The following is a 15,094-nucleotide window of genomic DNA, read 5'->3' on the forward strand; positions in this document are numbered from 1 at the left end:
ATGTGATGCACCATAAGTAATCCCCCTCCTGCAGCTCAAGATCATCTTTCAGGGAAGGACTTGTAATACTAAGTTGGTGTAGCTTCTGTCAATGTTGTGTGTTCCGGTACCTATTGTTCTGTAAATGACCACAGCCGGTTAGATGGAACCTCACTTCATCAGACATCACTTATTTCAATGTTGTGTTTATTATTATATTCTGTTGCCAATTTCAATACACCAGACCATTCTGTTTCCTCCAGTATATGACGACTTGTAATTATACTGATCTGTATATATCGATGTAATTATATTGATTTGCACCCACTGGGATCATTTTACATGGGTATTTCACCTTTGCGGGAATTTTCTTTTGTTACTTAAAGAAAACCTGTCACCGGGTTAAAAGTGTCCATTTTTGCTCTTCATTCCCACTGCTCCACTGAGTATTCCATTTTTTTTTTTTTTTAAATCCGCCATAATAAGGTGGACAGTTCCTTTAATGCTGATTTCCTCGAGCTTCTTATAATCCTCTCCTGGATGTGTTCCACAACCACTAGTGTCCTAAAATGTGTGGTTTCTATTTTTTCTGCCATCAGTTATGGATCTTATTCAACACCAAACAATCTATGCTGCTTTTTGCTCCAATTGGAAGCCGTGGAAATTGACCAGTGAGCGTCCTGAATGATCCTACACTGGCCACCAGTAATACAACACGGTATGTTGATCTCACACACACAACACTACTGCCCTCTGCAGAGAACCACATGACTGGCTGGGAAAAACACCATGGGCTTCATTCATTTCTTGTGTAATAGTGGGGAAGGGCGTAGCCTTCCCTTGGCACTGAGATAGTTAAAGGAAGTGTTCCTGAAGTCAGACCTCTCTGAACTGTTGGTAGACCAAGCTAAGGGGTTAGCTTTAATGGTCCAGTCAGTAGAGTAGAGGGGGAACTTAGTGCCCTGATCAAGCCTTGAGTGACATAGAGCTTGTTCCTGGCATAATTCCTTGTGGGCTGCAGTACCTGAAAACAGCCACAAGATGCCACTGTCCTGGGTGCAGATGTCAGGTTGAAGTCTGCTAGCAGTGTTACAGACAGTGATGAGTTAATTCGGTGTGATGACAGCTCACTGAGGGTGGGCACATTAGGAAAATCTCCGTTTAGTTTCCAGAAACAGGAAGTGATTCTTCAGTAAGAGATAGGACAGAGAACCAGACAGGCAGACTGAGTATATATTGGCTGCTAGGGTAGACGGGAGCTCCATACCCTCAGACAGTGGGATCACCAGTGTGAAAGTCTCCCTTACCAAGAGCAAGAGTCCTGTTAGCCGGCCGGAGAAACTCATCAAAGGTAGTGAGGACCCGGGGCACTTCTAGTCTGCAGGAAGCAGAGGAAGATAAATAGGACTCCAGGCTAAGATGTGGGGGAGAGACATCGGATCCAGATCACTGTTGGTATTTCAGAAGAGTCTCTTGGGCCAGAGATTAGAGTCACAGAGATGCTTCACTTAAAGAGGGAACCAGGGCTGAAGGAGTTACCAGCGCCTGTGAGAGAGATGATAACCTGTCGGGCCTTATCCATTATATCTGCCTGTAAATATTGTACATATTCCTCTTCCCCAAGTAAAGTTCAAGTTCTGGTTAAGAACCTTGTGTCCTCTGAATTTATTGCTGCCCTGGTCCCAGAAGAGAAATGCCTGGAGACAGCCGCGATCGGATGGTTTGAAGTAAGTGGAGAGCCCCACATACACAGCCACACATCAGAGGGAGGACACGTATTGTCTGTAGGGTGCCAGAGCGAGAGGGGGCTACAGCTCGCCCACGACTACCTCGCTGGGGCACCTTACATTTGCACTGTTCTGGTAGAATAAAAGAGCTCTGATTGTTTGCTATTGACAACACAGCCATTTTTTACCATAAGGGTATGTGCATATGATGTGTTAGAATTGTCGGCATATCTACATAATTTTTGAAGCAGAAAACTCTTGAAAGTGTTTTCTCCTGAAGCATCTTCTTTGACATCTTTTGATTTTTTTTTTGTGGCACTTTTTTCAGTATTTCATACATAAGATGGTGGTGGCTTCCAAGTAGAAGACACCTGAACTGCTTCACGGCTTATGAAGCTTGAAGCGGTTAAGAGAAATGCAAAAGGATGGAACATATGCAGAGCAAGTGGTTTTGACATTGCTGTGCATGTGTTCATGACTAGGGTATTGAAAAGTGTCTACAGCATCAATAAATACTAACATAACACTGAGTGACGATGGAATATATATATGGCCACAGCAGCCTTTATTGAATGCATATGACCAACAGTAAAACACCATTAATTTCCTGAGGAGATCCTAGATGGCCCACCAGCACTGGACAGTATCGGACGCAGCAATCCCCCAGTTGCACCCACTCCAACTCGGGGTTGACAAACCATCAAGATGCTGCCCACACAACAATTTACTGTTCCCAGAGAACCGTCCCAGCGGGAACAAACCACACATAATAATGAGGGATCATCATACCTCCGATGGGACCATGACCCCATTATCTAAGGCCATCCCTGACCTCCTCACCTCTGACTGCTATGACATAAATACAGCATGACATGAAAATCCTAACCCCACCACCGAAGTGTGGTCGTTACCAACCAAACACAAAAGAAGGATAACTGGTCACTGGTCCTGGATCCTGAATGGCAGCAGTTGTTCTCGGGATCCTGTTCTTCATATAAGGTACCCTAAGATGCCCCACCCCCCATAGCCGAATTAACCAATCCTGACCCAGACCCACCCACGCTCTAACTGTCCTTTATGGTGTACTTAAAAAACTAGGAGTTAACCCTTACCTAGCCTTAGCCTCCTGCTTTCAAACCTATGTCATGTCCAGGCCTACTCTAGCTGCGCCTGTTCCAGCCCAAGCTTTCTATTTGTTGTTATTTTAGTGCTTTTTCAGGTGGGTTCCAGATGGAATCTACCTGAAGAAGACGTCGTGTGCACATACCCTTATACAGTTCTGATGAATGAGACCTGATGAGCATCATCTTGTACAAACCACACAAGGGAAGCAGAAGCCATTTTTCACATCACTTCCGGCATATTTTCTGCATAATAAAACATTGGAAAGCAGAAGTCTGGAAAAACTTCAAAAGCTCAAAGTAAATTCAAAGTGGGATTTGCAAACTATAATTTCTTCTAAACGTTTACCTTGATACCTCTGGTATCTTAGTTACAACCGAATCTCCCTCATTATGATCTGATTTTATAGTGAGTGAGCATACACAAGACGGGCTACTGGAAGGATCAATGTGACAGCCATTGCTAGAATTTACAGCTCGGGCACTGATAGAAGCTGGATAGCTACAGTGAAGGAAATAAGTGTTTGATCCCTTGCTGTTTTTGTAAGTTTGCCCACTGACAAAGACATGAACAGTCTATAATTTTAAGGGTAGGTTAATTTTAACATTGAGAGAATATCCCAAAAAAAAAAAATCAAGAAAATCACATTGTATAAATTAGATAATTTTTTTTGCATTTTGCAGTGAGAAATAAGTATTTGATCCCCTACAAACCATTATGAGTTCTGGCTCCTACAGACCAGTTAGACGCTCCTAACCAACTCATTATCTGTATTAAAGACAGCTGTCTTACATAGTCACCTGTATAAAAGACTCCTGTCCACAGACTCAATTAATCAGACAGACTCTAACCTCTACAATACGGGCAAGACCAAAGAGCTTTCTAAGGATGTCAGGGACAAGATCATAGACCTGCACAAAGCTGGAATGGGCCACAAAACCATAAGTAAGACTCTGGGTGAGAAGGAGAGAACTGTTGGTGCAATAGTAAGAAAATGCAAGAAATACAAAATGTCTGTCAATCGACATCGATCTGGGGCACCATGCAAAATTTCACCTCGTGGGGTATCCTTGATCATGAGGAAGGTGCGAGATCAGACTAAAACTACATGGGGGAAAGTTGTTAATGATCTCAAGGCAGCTGGGACCACAGTCACCAAGAAAACCATTGGTAACACATTATGCCTTAAAGGTTTAAAATCCTGCAGTGCCCGCAAGGTCCCCCTGCTCAAGAAGGCACATGTGCAGGCCCGTCTGAAGTTTGCCAATTAACATCTGGATGATTCTGTGAGTTATTGGGAGAAGGTGCTGTGGTCAGATGAGACAAAAACTGAGCTCTTTGGCATTAACTCAACTCGTCGTGTTTGGAGGAAGAGAAATACTGCCTATGACCCAAAGAACACCGTCCCCACTGTCAAGCATGGAGGTGGAAACATTATGTTTTGGGGGTATTTCTCTGCTAAGGGCGCAGGACTACTTCACCGCATCAATGGGAGAATGGATGGAGCCATGTACCATAAAATCCTGCTTGACAATCTCCTTCCCTCCGCCAGGACATTAAAAATGGGTCGTGGCTGGGTCTTCCAGCAAGACAATGACTCAAAACATACAGCCAAGGCAACAAAGGAGTGGCTCAAAAAGAAGCATAGTAAGCTCATGGAGTGGCCTAGCCAGTCTCCAGACTTTAATCCCATAGAAAACTTATGGAGGGAGTTGAAGCTCCTAGTCGCCAAGCGACAGCCTCAAAATCTGAATGATTTAGAGATGATCTGCAAAGAAGAGTGGACCAAAATTCCTCCTGACATGTGCACAACCCTCATCATCAACTGCAAAAAACGTCTGACTGCTATGCTTGCCAACAAGGGTTTTAGCACCAAGCATTGTGTGGTTTGCCAGAGGGATCAAATACTTATTTCTCATAGCAAAATGCAAATAAATGTATCTAATTTATACAATGTGATTTTCTTTTTTTTTTTTTTTTTTGGATATTCTATCTCTCAATGTTGAAATTAACCTACCCTTAAAATTATAAACTGATCATGTTTTTGTCAGTGGGAAAACTTACAAAAACAGCAAGGGATCAAATACTTATTTCCTTCACTGTAGATAAGAAGTCCTTAAAATAAACTGTTCCAAGGCTTGTCATATAAATAGTTGACTATGACCAGGCATGGCTATTGTAGAGTATTTCTATATCAAAGAAGGGCCATGTTTTTGGGGCCAAAACACACAAAATGGCCTGGCTTAGCGTAAGGTAGCTGAGGTGTTTGGGTCGCGAATCAGTCATATAGTTGAGCAAATGCTTTTACCTTTTTGGGTTCTGATACGTTGTTAATATATATTGTGTATACACCACTTTTGTTGAACCCCGCATGATACAGATCTGCACAGTCTCGGAACGGTTTCTCCTCCTCTCTCTTTGGAGTCTTTATGGAAACTGTGAAAAAACAAAAGAAAGAAAAAAATATTGTAGATTGTTGGATGTTATTTTTAAAAAGGTTTTGAAAAAGAAAACCTAGCAAATTCTCCACTGAACATGCCTTAAAGAAGTTGTCCACTACTTGGACAACTCCTTTCCATATCCCACACTTGGCCCTGATATAATAAAAAAGCTTATACTCCCCACCCATGCTGATGCCATTCCAGCGGTGTCAGCACTCGCTCTCCCCGGGGCTCCCGTGCTGTTTTAGTGACACGCGATGCCGGTGCCCAATCAGCGCTGGCGTCACTGTCCCCACCTCCTGTCGAATTGAATATGAAGAGGAAGTCAGGGATCAGCCGCAGTCTGGACTTCCTCTTCATGTTCGATTTATCTGAAGGCAATGACGCCAGCGCTGATTGGGCGCTGGGCTCATGTAACATAACAACCTCACGAGAGCCCCGGGACCGTGAGTGCCGACACCACTGGAACGGCGCCTGCACAGTAGATGAGTATAAGGTTTCTTATTTTATCTGGCCCAAACATTTAGATTAAGAAGGAGATGTCCAAGTAGTGGACAACCCAATTAATGGTCCTTGAATTTTTTGAGCCTTTCTTTTTGTTTGTACCAAATTAATCTTTCCATTTGCCCCTTGTTTGAAGTCCATTTTACATGTGTTCACCTGTTTTTGTTTTCCTTAGTTTGTCTCTGTTGGCATGGATGTGGGTTTACAGATTTATTATGCTTACTTATATAGCGCCATCACATTCCACAGCGCTTTACAGACATCATCATCACTGTCCCCATTGGGGTTTATATTCCCTATCAGTATGTCTTTGGAGTGTGGGAGGAAACCCACACAAATATGGGGAGAACATACAAAATCCTTGCAGATGTTGTCCTTGGTGGGATTTGAACTCACAACCCCAGCGCTGATAGTAACAGAACTAACCACTGAGCCACCGTGCTGCCCAGATAGATGTTTTCACCTGATTCATCATTTCCAACTTTTAAAAAAGTCACAAAACTTGTTGCAAATGTATTCCAGTCCCCCCAATGGAACGATTTCCTACAAACCACAAATTTTTGAGAGTTTTTTGCAAACTTTTTGAAAAATTGTGATTTTTTTTTTTGCTCTAAACAGTTGCAAAAAAGGAAAAACGACCATTTTTGACTTTGCGCAAAATGCATGAGACGTGTTTTGATGAATCTGGAGCATAAAATATCAGCAAATACCACAAGATATAAAAAAAAAAGAAAAGTGACTTAAGAAAAAACGCGTAAATGATGAATCAGGCTCTAAGTGTTGGTGCTGGGAAATATCGATCAAACAATGTAAATGCTTCAGATGAAAAAAATTTACATTTTCTTGAAATCTTGTCGCTGAAAATATTATTAAGCTTACGTCTAACCAATAGACAATTTTTTTTAATTCCTTCTTCTCACTGTGACAATTATGATTTTGCAAAAAAGTTCACACATTCTGTTATGGTCGTTGTTATATTATCATGACTTAAGTGCTCAGCAAACTTTGCAGGTGCCTGAGTAAATCTTCACAAGGATCATCTGTCATTGTGTCCACACTGAACTACCAAAGTGAAATCTGATAGCCAGATGGGAGTAGCGTTGATTTTACAGATACTGACCATTCGTGTCCTCCAACCCTCATTAATACTGAGGGACTGAGAATGCAGAGGACACTGACCACAATCCGGGACATGACGAGACCCAGGTTCTGCTTTATTTCAACTTAAGTGGACTTTCAAGAAAATCTTTGTAGTCAGAGGATGTTGTAAAGTGAAGAAGAATGTGGAGTAAACCCAAAAACTCCTATAATCCACTCATCAATGGAAAAGGTTTGTTTGTGTTCCTGCAGGAAAATGACACCATAGCTGCAGAAAATAGAAGATGTCCACGTCTACACATTTCACTATTGTGCAAAATTATGTTATATCATTTTTATACTTTAGTATTTCTTTTCAGAATGTTGATTACTTAATTCTTTTACAAGGCTTTGATCCTTTAGCAAACATTTACTTTTTTTCTTTATTGAAGCACCACTCCAGAGTTTTTTTTCAGAGCTGGAGTGACGCTTTAAGGCCATGGCCCCACTATCAGTATTTGGTCAGTATTCGGTCAGTATTTTTCCTCAGGAGTGGGAACCAAAACCAGGAGTGGGTGACCTTTTCTCTGATTGTTCCTGAGAAAAATACTGACCGAATACTGACCAAATACTGATAGTGGGGCCGTGGTCTTAATGTAAGCTCCCTGCCCCTGGTCACATACTCACCCTCCGGTGTCTTCACCATTTTTCGGTGCAGTCCCGGTCCTGCGATGACATCTTGTGACAGTAGCTTCCAACTGTCCAGAAGTTACATCAGAAGATTTATTTTAGACAACCTTGAGGACCTTCGTTAGATTAAGATCTTCTCCATTCTGTCAGTCCGTGGAAATCGGATTGTACTCAGATGTCATCTGAGTGCAGTCAGATGATTTTCACAGACTCATTGACTTGGCTGAGTATGATCCGAATATCGGATCATACTTGGGCATGCAGCTATTTATTTCCTCGGACCAACTCGGTTTGAGGAAAAATTCTGATATGTGCACGACCCCGTAGAATAACATTGGTCGGAGTGCAATCCGATGCTTTGTCGGATCAAACTCGGACCAAAAATATGGTCATCTGCACGAGCCCTTAGCCACAGACAGGCTTAGGACCATCTATATTGAATAGCTCCAGCAATGACAATGCTGGTAGGTCTAATGGGCACAGGATAAAGAGGATTGCAGTGATTACAAGGTTTATGGCCTGGATCAGAGTTTGTTCTGATCCTAGTATTAAGTTAGTGAAGCCATCAGTTACGGCTTGACAGTGTGTCCACTGATATGGGACATCATCTGCACATATATATTTGGTTGTGATATATGGATTTATATTTCATTAGGACTCATACTCATTTGCGAGAAAAATGGATGAGTGCAATCCTGTAAAAAAAGCGGATTGTACTCTGACCAATGTTAATCTATGAGTTACAGCTCATTCGCGATTTTTTTCTCAGCTGAAATTGGACTGAGAAAAAAATTGCATCATGCTGCGTTTTGCCGCATATCATGCATGAGACTCACCAAAGCAAGTGAATGAGTGCAAGAAAAAAAAAATAAAAAATCGGCCGGCATTCGGACTATGCTAAGCTCCAGAATTGGCGCATCTTAAGGATGTGCCTTTTTTGGGGCGGCTGAAACCTGATGTTTGTAGTCTGAGAGGGGGCCAATATTCATGGCCCCTTCCTAGGCTATTAATACAAGCCCTCAGCTGTCTGCCTAGCCTTTGCTGGCTGTTAAAATAGGGGGATCCCACGTCAATTTTTTGGGGGGTCCCACATTTTAATAACCAGTAGAGGCTAAATATACAGCTGGGAGCTGATATTAATAGCCTGGGAAGCTCCGTGGGTATTACGCTCGTCCCAGGCTAGAAACATCAACCCACAGCTGTCTGCTTTCCCTCTGCTGGTTATTAAAATTTAGGGGGACCCCGTGCCATTTTTTTCATAAATTTAATTTAATAAAAAATTACATGTACAGTAAGCTACACAAGCAAAGCACTGAATATATATCACACATATTTATATCTATGTACATAAATTTCTGTATGTATCAATCTATCTGTATATCTATCATATAGTATGGATGCTAGATATGAAAAATCACATTGTCCTCGCATGAGAATCGCATGACACTCATCCGACTTTTTGGTCCAGATTTTTCACACATATGGGTATGAGCCCTTAGGTGAATTATGGGGTGTTGACCTAAACCTTGTTGTCATCAGGGTTATTATAGGACACCAGGCTTGAGGTCATTTTGCATTGTTTTTAGAAGCTTTGCTTGGTCTTGTAACTTTTATATATGTTTAGAAACAAAGATAATATTTTTCAGATACTTTTTCTTGGTTGCTGACAATGTGTGTGCAAGGTATTAACATTTGCATATTTTTGTGTTAGTGGGTGGTGTAGGATTAGGGGACAGATAGATGTTCTGTCAGTGTCGCTCCCTGCATTGGTGGATATATTGCAAGAATGTATCAAATAGAAAAGAAGAATCATCGTCCATAAGGAAGCTTTTGTACAGTTCCGCAGTGGGATACCATATAGTAACATTGTTCCCATAGACCATCTATTTCATGATACATGTATCAGCATCAGGGGACACTATAATGTTTGCGTTGCCTTTATTTATGATATCAAGCTCGAAAAGTCATCACAGAGCAGGATACAAAAAGACAACTCCACCTTACATACCCCAGAAATAATAAAGAACTCATCATGGGAAGTGGATGTCCAGACAAGGAGGATGAAAACTATCGTCCTCTTCCCATTCCAACATTAATATTTATAGGAACAAAGTATACATTAGATGTTATTAGAAAATCGGAAACTATACAATAACAATGATATACTTTGCTTTCCCACTAGATAAAATGCTGACTATCTTATAAAAACAGATAATCCAATTCTTATCCCGTTATAAGAACGTTCTGTCAGTGGTCGCCTGGATGCTCTAAAATGGCTACCACAGACAGGCTAAGGCAAGCCACTTAGCTTACCAGATCCCAGGGGTTGCCTTGAACTTCACCCTTTAATCCCTGTAAAGTGATGTGGACTTAAGCATGGGCTTCTGGACTGGGGGTACAGAATAAGCTACTGTTTGGTGGTGCAGACTTGCTGGAGTAGTCAGAACCAAGAGGGCAAAAGTACAAAATCAGAATCCATAAGAATAGTAAGAAAGACAAGCCGAGATCAGAGTAGCACAAGACTGTATCTGGCAGTTTCCAGCAGTAAGCTGGAAGCTTAAGTAGGGTGTGGTGCTCTCCAATTAGCTGGAGCAGGGAGCTGATAGCAACAGCTGGACGGCACTGCAGGTCCCAGCCACCCTAATCTATATGGCTTGACAGAGCCTGTGCCGTCCAGACCTTCTGGTCCCAACGTCTCTTCTATCATCAGCTATGCTCACAGAATGAATACAGCGGTGCCTGGCGACAGAAGAAGATGAAGGTCCTGGTGGAGACGTGACACCCATGCAGTGGATTAGTCTATTATTAGTAAAATAGAAGACCATGTCAAGGAGCAGCTGAATGGAGCTGCCGATCATGTGTGTGACGCACCCCCTGGGCCTAGTGTGGACGCGTGTGGGATACCCGGAGCCGGGTCTCTGGGGGTTGTAGTCTCCGTGGCTGCGACCCGGTCCCGTGGCTCAGGGTGGTCAAACCAGTGGCAGTCTTTTAGGGGTTTTAGGTTAATTGTCCGACTACGCCACCCGTGGTTGCAGTCAGGGTGTACCGCCGCTGCGAGGCAGTCCGCTGAGGCTGGTGTGGTGTGCGCAGCAAAAGATGGGATAACTCCCCACGGGAAGAGTATGGCCTCAGGGCAGGGAATGTGGATGATGGGAGTGATGGTGCGCGGGCGTCCCAGTGCTAGTAGTGCTGTATGCAGTGAGAAAGCAGGAACGACTCAGAGTCTTTGCAGTGCAGTTCAGAGTCTTTACTGATGATATTAAGGCAGACCCTCCCGGGAGTACTGGCTATCATACGGGGCCTGGTCAGTCTGCGAGCAAGCAGGAGTTCCCCTGGCCAAGTGGAGTTGTAGGCCTCCCCGTCTATCTGCACTCTTCCTGGCTACCTTGCTGTAAGCGAGTGGAAGTAGCCCACGTCCCTGAGTATACCGTGTGGTGCTCACCCGTATGGCTGGTGACTTGGGGCCTTCTGATAGCCTCCTCTCCTCGATGGCGGTGCTGGTCCCTTCCTTGTGACTGAGCCTTCGGGCTTCTATGGCCAGAGGATCTGGAATCCCCTGCCGGCTGGGTTCTGCTGCTGGGTGAATATACAGTACAGACCAAAAGTTTGGACACAGTTTCTCATTTAAAGATTTTTCTGTATTTTCATGACTATGAAAATTGTACATTCACACTGAAGGCATCAAAACTATGAATTAACACATGTGGAATTATATACTTAACAAAAAAGTGTGAAACAACTGAAAATATGTCCTATATTCTAGGTTCTTCAAAGTAGCCACCTTTTGCTTTGATGACTGCTTTACACACTCTTGACATTCTCTTGATGAGCTTCAAGAGGTAGTCACCGGAAATGGTCTTCTAGCAATCTTGAAGGAGTTCCCAGAGATGCTTAGCACTTGTTGGCCCTTTTGCCTTCACTCTGTGGTCCAGCTCACCCCAAACCATCTTGATTGGGTTCAGGTCTGGTGACTGTGGAGGCCAGGTCATCTGGCATAGCATCCCATCACTCTCCTTCTTGGTCAAATAGCCTTTACACAGCCTGGAGATGTGTTTGGGGTCAATGTCCTGTTGAAAAATAAATGATGGTCCAACTAAACGCAAACCGGATGGAATAGCATGCCGCTGCGAGATGCTGTGGTAGCCATGCTGGTTCAGTATGCCTTCAATTTTGAATAAATCCCCAACAGTGTCACCAGCAAAGCACCCCCACACCATCACACCTCCTCCTCCATGCTTCACGGTGGGAACCAGGCATGTAGAGTCCATCCATTCACCTTTTCTGCATTGCACAAAGACACGGTGGTTGGAACCAAAGATCTCAAATTTGGACTCATCAGACCAAAGCACAGGATGTCCATTCCTTGTGTTCTTTAGCCCAAACAAGTCTCTTCTGCTTGTTGCCTTTCCTTAGCAGTGGTTTCCTAGCAGCTATTTTACCATGAAGGCCAGCTGCACAAAGTTTCCTCTTAACAGTTGTTGTAGAGATGTGTCTTCTGCTAGAACTCTGTGTGACATTGACCTGGTCTCTAATATGAGCTGCTGTTAACCTGCGATTTCTGAGGCTGGTGACTCGGATAAACTTATCCTCAGAAGCAGAGATGACTCTTGGTCTTCCTTTCCTGGGGCAGTCCTCATGTGAGCCAGTTTCTTTGTAGCGCTTGATGGTTTTTGCAACTGGTCAAAGGGACACATTCAAGTTTGCCCAATTTTTCGGACTGACTGACCTTCATTTCTTAAAGTAATGATGACCAGTAATAATGACCACTCGTTTTTCTTTACTTAGGTGCTTTTTTCTTGCCATAATACAAATTCTAACAGTCTATTCAGTATGACTATCAGCTGTGTATCCACCTGACTTCTTCACAACACAACTGATGGTCCCAACCCCATTTATAAGGCAAGAAATCCCACTTATTAAACCTGACAGGGCACACCTGTGAAGTGAAAACCATTTCCGGTGACTACCTCTTGAAGCTCATCAAGAGAATGCCAAGAGTGTGCAAAGCAGTCATCAAAGCAAAAGGTGGCTACTTTGAAGAGCCTAGAATATAAGATATATTTTCAGTTGTTTCACAATTTTTTGATAAGCATATAATTCCACATGTGTTAATTCATAGTTTTGATGCCTTCAGTGTGAATGTACAATTTTCAAAGTCATGAAAATACAGAAAAATCTTTAAATGAGAAGGTGAGTCCAAACTTTTGGTCTGTACTGTACGACCCCACAGCCTCGGACTCCAGTGTCCGGTACTTGGATTCTTCTGCCAGGGCGAGCTCTGCTCAGCTCCAGCCCCTGGTCTTCGGCTCCTGCTCCTACAGAGCTCCTGCTGTAACTCTCCCTGTGTCTGGAACTGTCTCCAGGCTCTGACTCTCTAACCCTGCCCCAGACCCAGTTTATATAGGGCAGATTCCTCCCCTCCCAGGTCTGGACAGGAGGTGTTGCATGCTTAAGGGCTCCTGACCAGGAAACCTCCCACTTGCTCTCAGACGTAATATTTCTATTACTGTGGTAACCAGACCCCTGGGGTGCCACATGTGCACACCGTCTGCTCCATTCTAAGTCTATGGTACTGAACACAGAAAGATAGTCTGGTGCAATGCTGCTGTCTGCTGGCTTCATCGGTGCTATATACCTTGAATAAAGTGGCAGGGCACATGCGGGAAAAGTCCATCCATTCAGATCCACCTTACTATGGTCTTGCAGTTAGGAAAGAGAAGGAGACACAATTCCTAATCCTTCGGATCTGAGGGACTACTAGTGGATAAGTGGTAATTTATATATACCGGAAAAACCCTTTAACCGATATCTTCATGCCTAATGCTTTGATTGTTCCAATGCTTCTAACGTAAAATGAAGCAAATATGCCTAAAATCTCAATTTAAAAATGTCCTACCATTTTGTGTATTCAGTTTGCTTGCAGAATAAGAACTCTTGTCCATATGCGCTTTTAATGCACACGGACTTCAGAGACGGGAATCCAATGCTGTCTATGAGCCAGAACAGAAGAATATCCTGCTTTAACTCGAGCTGTTCATGCTCTCAGGGAGAATCAATGTGCTTGTCCTCAGACAGGCAGCAAGGGAGGAAAAGAGATTTTGCACAACATTCCCATTCTGTGAAAAGCCGGGTAATGATCCACAACCCCCTTTTGGCAAAGTTATGGCTGCAAATTAGCGGTTGTCACTGTTCATCTGTCAGTGGATGAGATGAGAATGACAGAGATGAAAATAATTCAGGGAAAGACTGGAAAGAAAGGACACTAAATTATTTTACAACCATCTAGTTTTTTTTTCTGAAGGTCAAACCAAGGTCAACTCCAGACCATACATACTGCAATTCTGACCAACTACATGACTGGATGATGTAACGCATTTCCTATAAATGTAGCATCAGGGTGATGCGCTTCCTGTATTGTGTTACTTACCGCTTTTACCTCTTGGTTCCCGGAATGTTTTACTGTTTGGGTGACTGTTCCCTGTGGTGACTCTTGGATTTTGCAGCAGCACAAATAATAATAAATCTTCTCAAAAAGCAAGTCATCAATTGTGGAGAGATCACTGCTCTTTGCAAGAAGCTTCTCACATCCCAGAGGATATAAAATGACAAGGCAAAAAATGTCGAGACTGTAAACCAAGAAACGAGTGAGGAGGCGGCAGAAATACCAATTTTTGGATTGAATGACTTCTTGAAAGATCCAGAAAAAAAGTCAATGCGAAAGAAATCTGGTACATGGTAGGAGGCTCCCTACTGCTAAACACCTAAACATCTTCCAAGCAGCAATCCTTAAGGATCACATACACATTAGATTAATGTAGGCTAAACCTGAAGACATTGACGGGTTGACTGATGGTCAGGAGAGATGTCGATCATGCATGTCCGATTTCAGACTGTCAATCGCATTGTTCTCCTTGAGATAAGTCGTAAGACGACGTCAGTCTGCGGCTTTCTCAGAGAACACTGGAGCGATCGGCCAAGTGACCTCTTCTGTGTATGGAGAGTTGGCTTAGATGGCTTCCAGCCAAATGATCGGCTAACTCCTTCTAATGTGTATGGCCAGTGTTAGGGCACATTTACACTGGCCGATTATCGGGAATGAATGTTCCTAGAAATGCCTTTTTCCCAAAAATCAGCCAGTGGAAACAAGCTTTCAATCACCCGTTAAGCAAACTATTATTCCCATTAGAATGAAGGACAATTCACATGATTGACCGCTGCTTCTTTTATCCCCTAGAGGGCTCCTCAGAGCTTCACTCGGCTTTTTCCGGCAGCCCCATAGAGAATGAATCGAGCGATGCTTGGGAATCCGACCTGCCACACCTTTTGTAATGGGGGGGTAAATCTGCAGATCAGTGCGGGTCCCAGAATTTTAACCAAATTTGTATGTTTCATATGGTTGAACATTTCAGTGCAAGATCATAGTGAAGCGTGAGTATTTTAAGAGCTGCTGGTGTTTGTGCCGTACGGCTCAGTAGTTGTGAATATACAAGGATACATTTTTTGCCTTTAGACTCTCAGCATCTGTTTTTTATTGCAGAGTTTCTTAGACATGTG

General features: G+C 43.1%; 1 protein-coding gene across 1 annotated transcript in view; it reads right to left on the bottom strand.

Moving 5' to 3' along the window:
* The window catches only part of ANGPT1 (angiopoietin 1), a 490,004-nt gene that overhangs the window by 174,364 nt on the left and 300,546 nt on the right, over positions 1–15,094 (bottom strand). Inside the window, exon 5 of the mRNA XM_073679768.1 lies at positions 5,137–5,264. Within this exon, the coding sequence (XP_073535869.1) occupies positions 5,137–5,264 (128 nt within the window). The remainder of the gene's footprint in view (positions 1–5,136; positions 5,265–15,094) is intronic.

The sequence above is a fragment of the Phyllobates terribilis genome, unplaced genomic scaffold, assembly GCF_046119375.1.
Source record: "Phyllobates terribilis strain yellow unplaced genomic scaffold, ASM4611937v1 Scaffold_4__5_contigs__length_816908805, whole genome shotgun sequence".
Classification (NCBI taxonomy): domain Eukaryota; kingdom Metazoa; phylum Chordata; class Amphibia; order Anura; family Dendrobatidae; genus Phyllobates; species Phyllobates terribilis.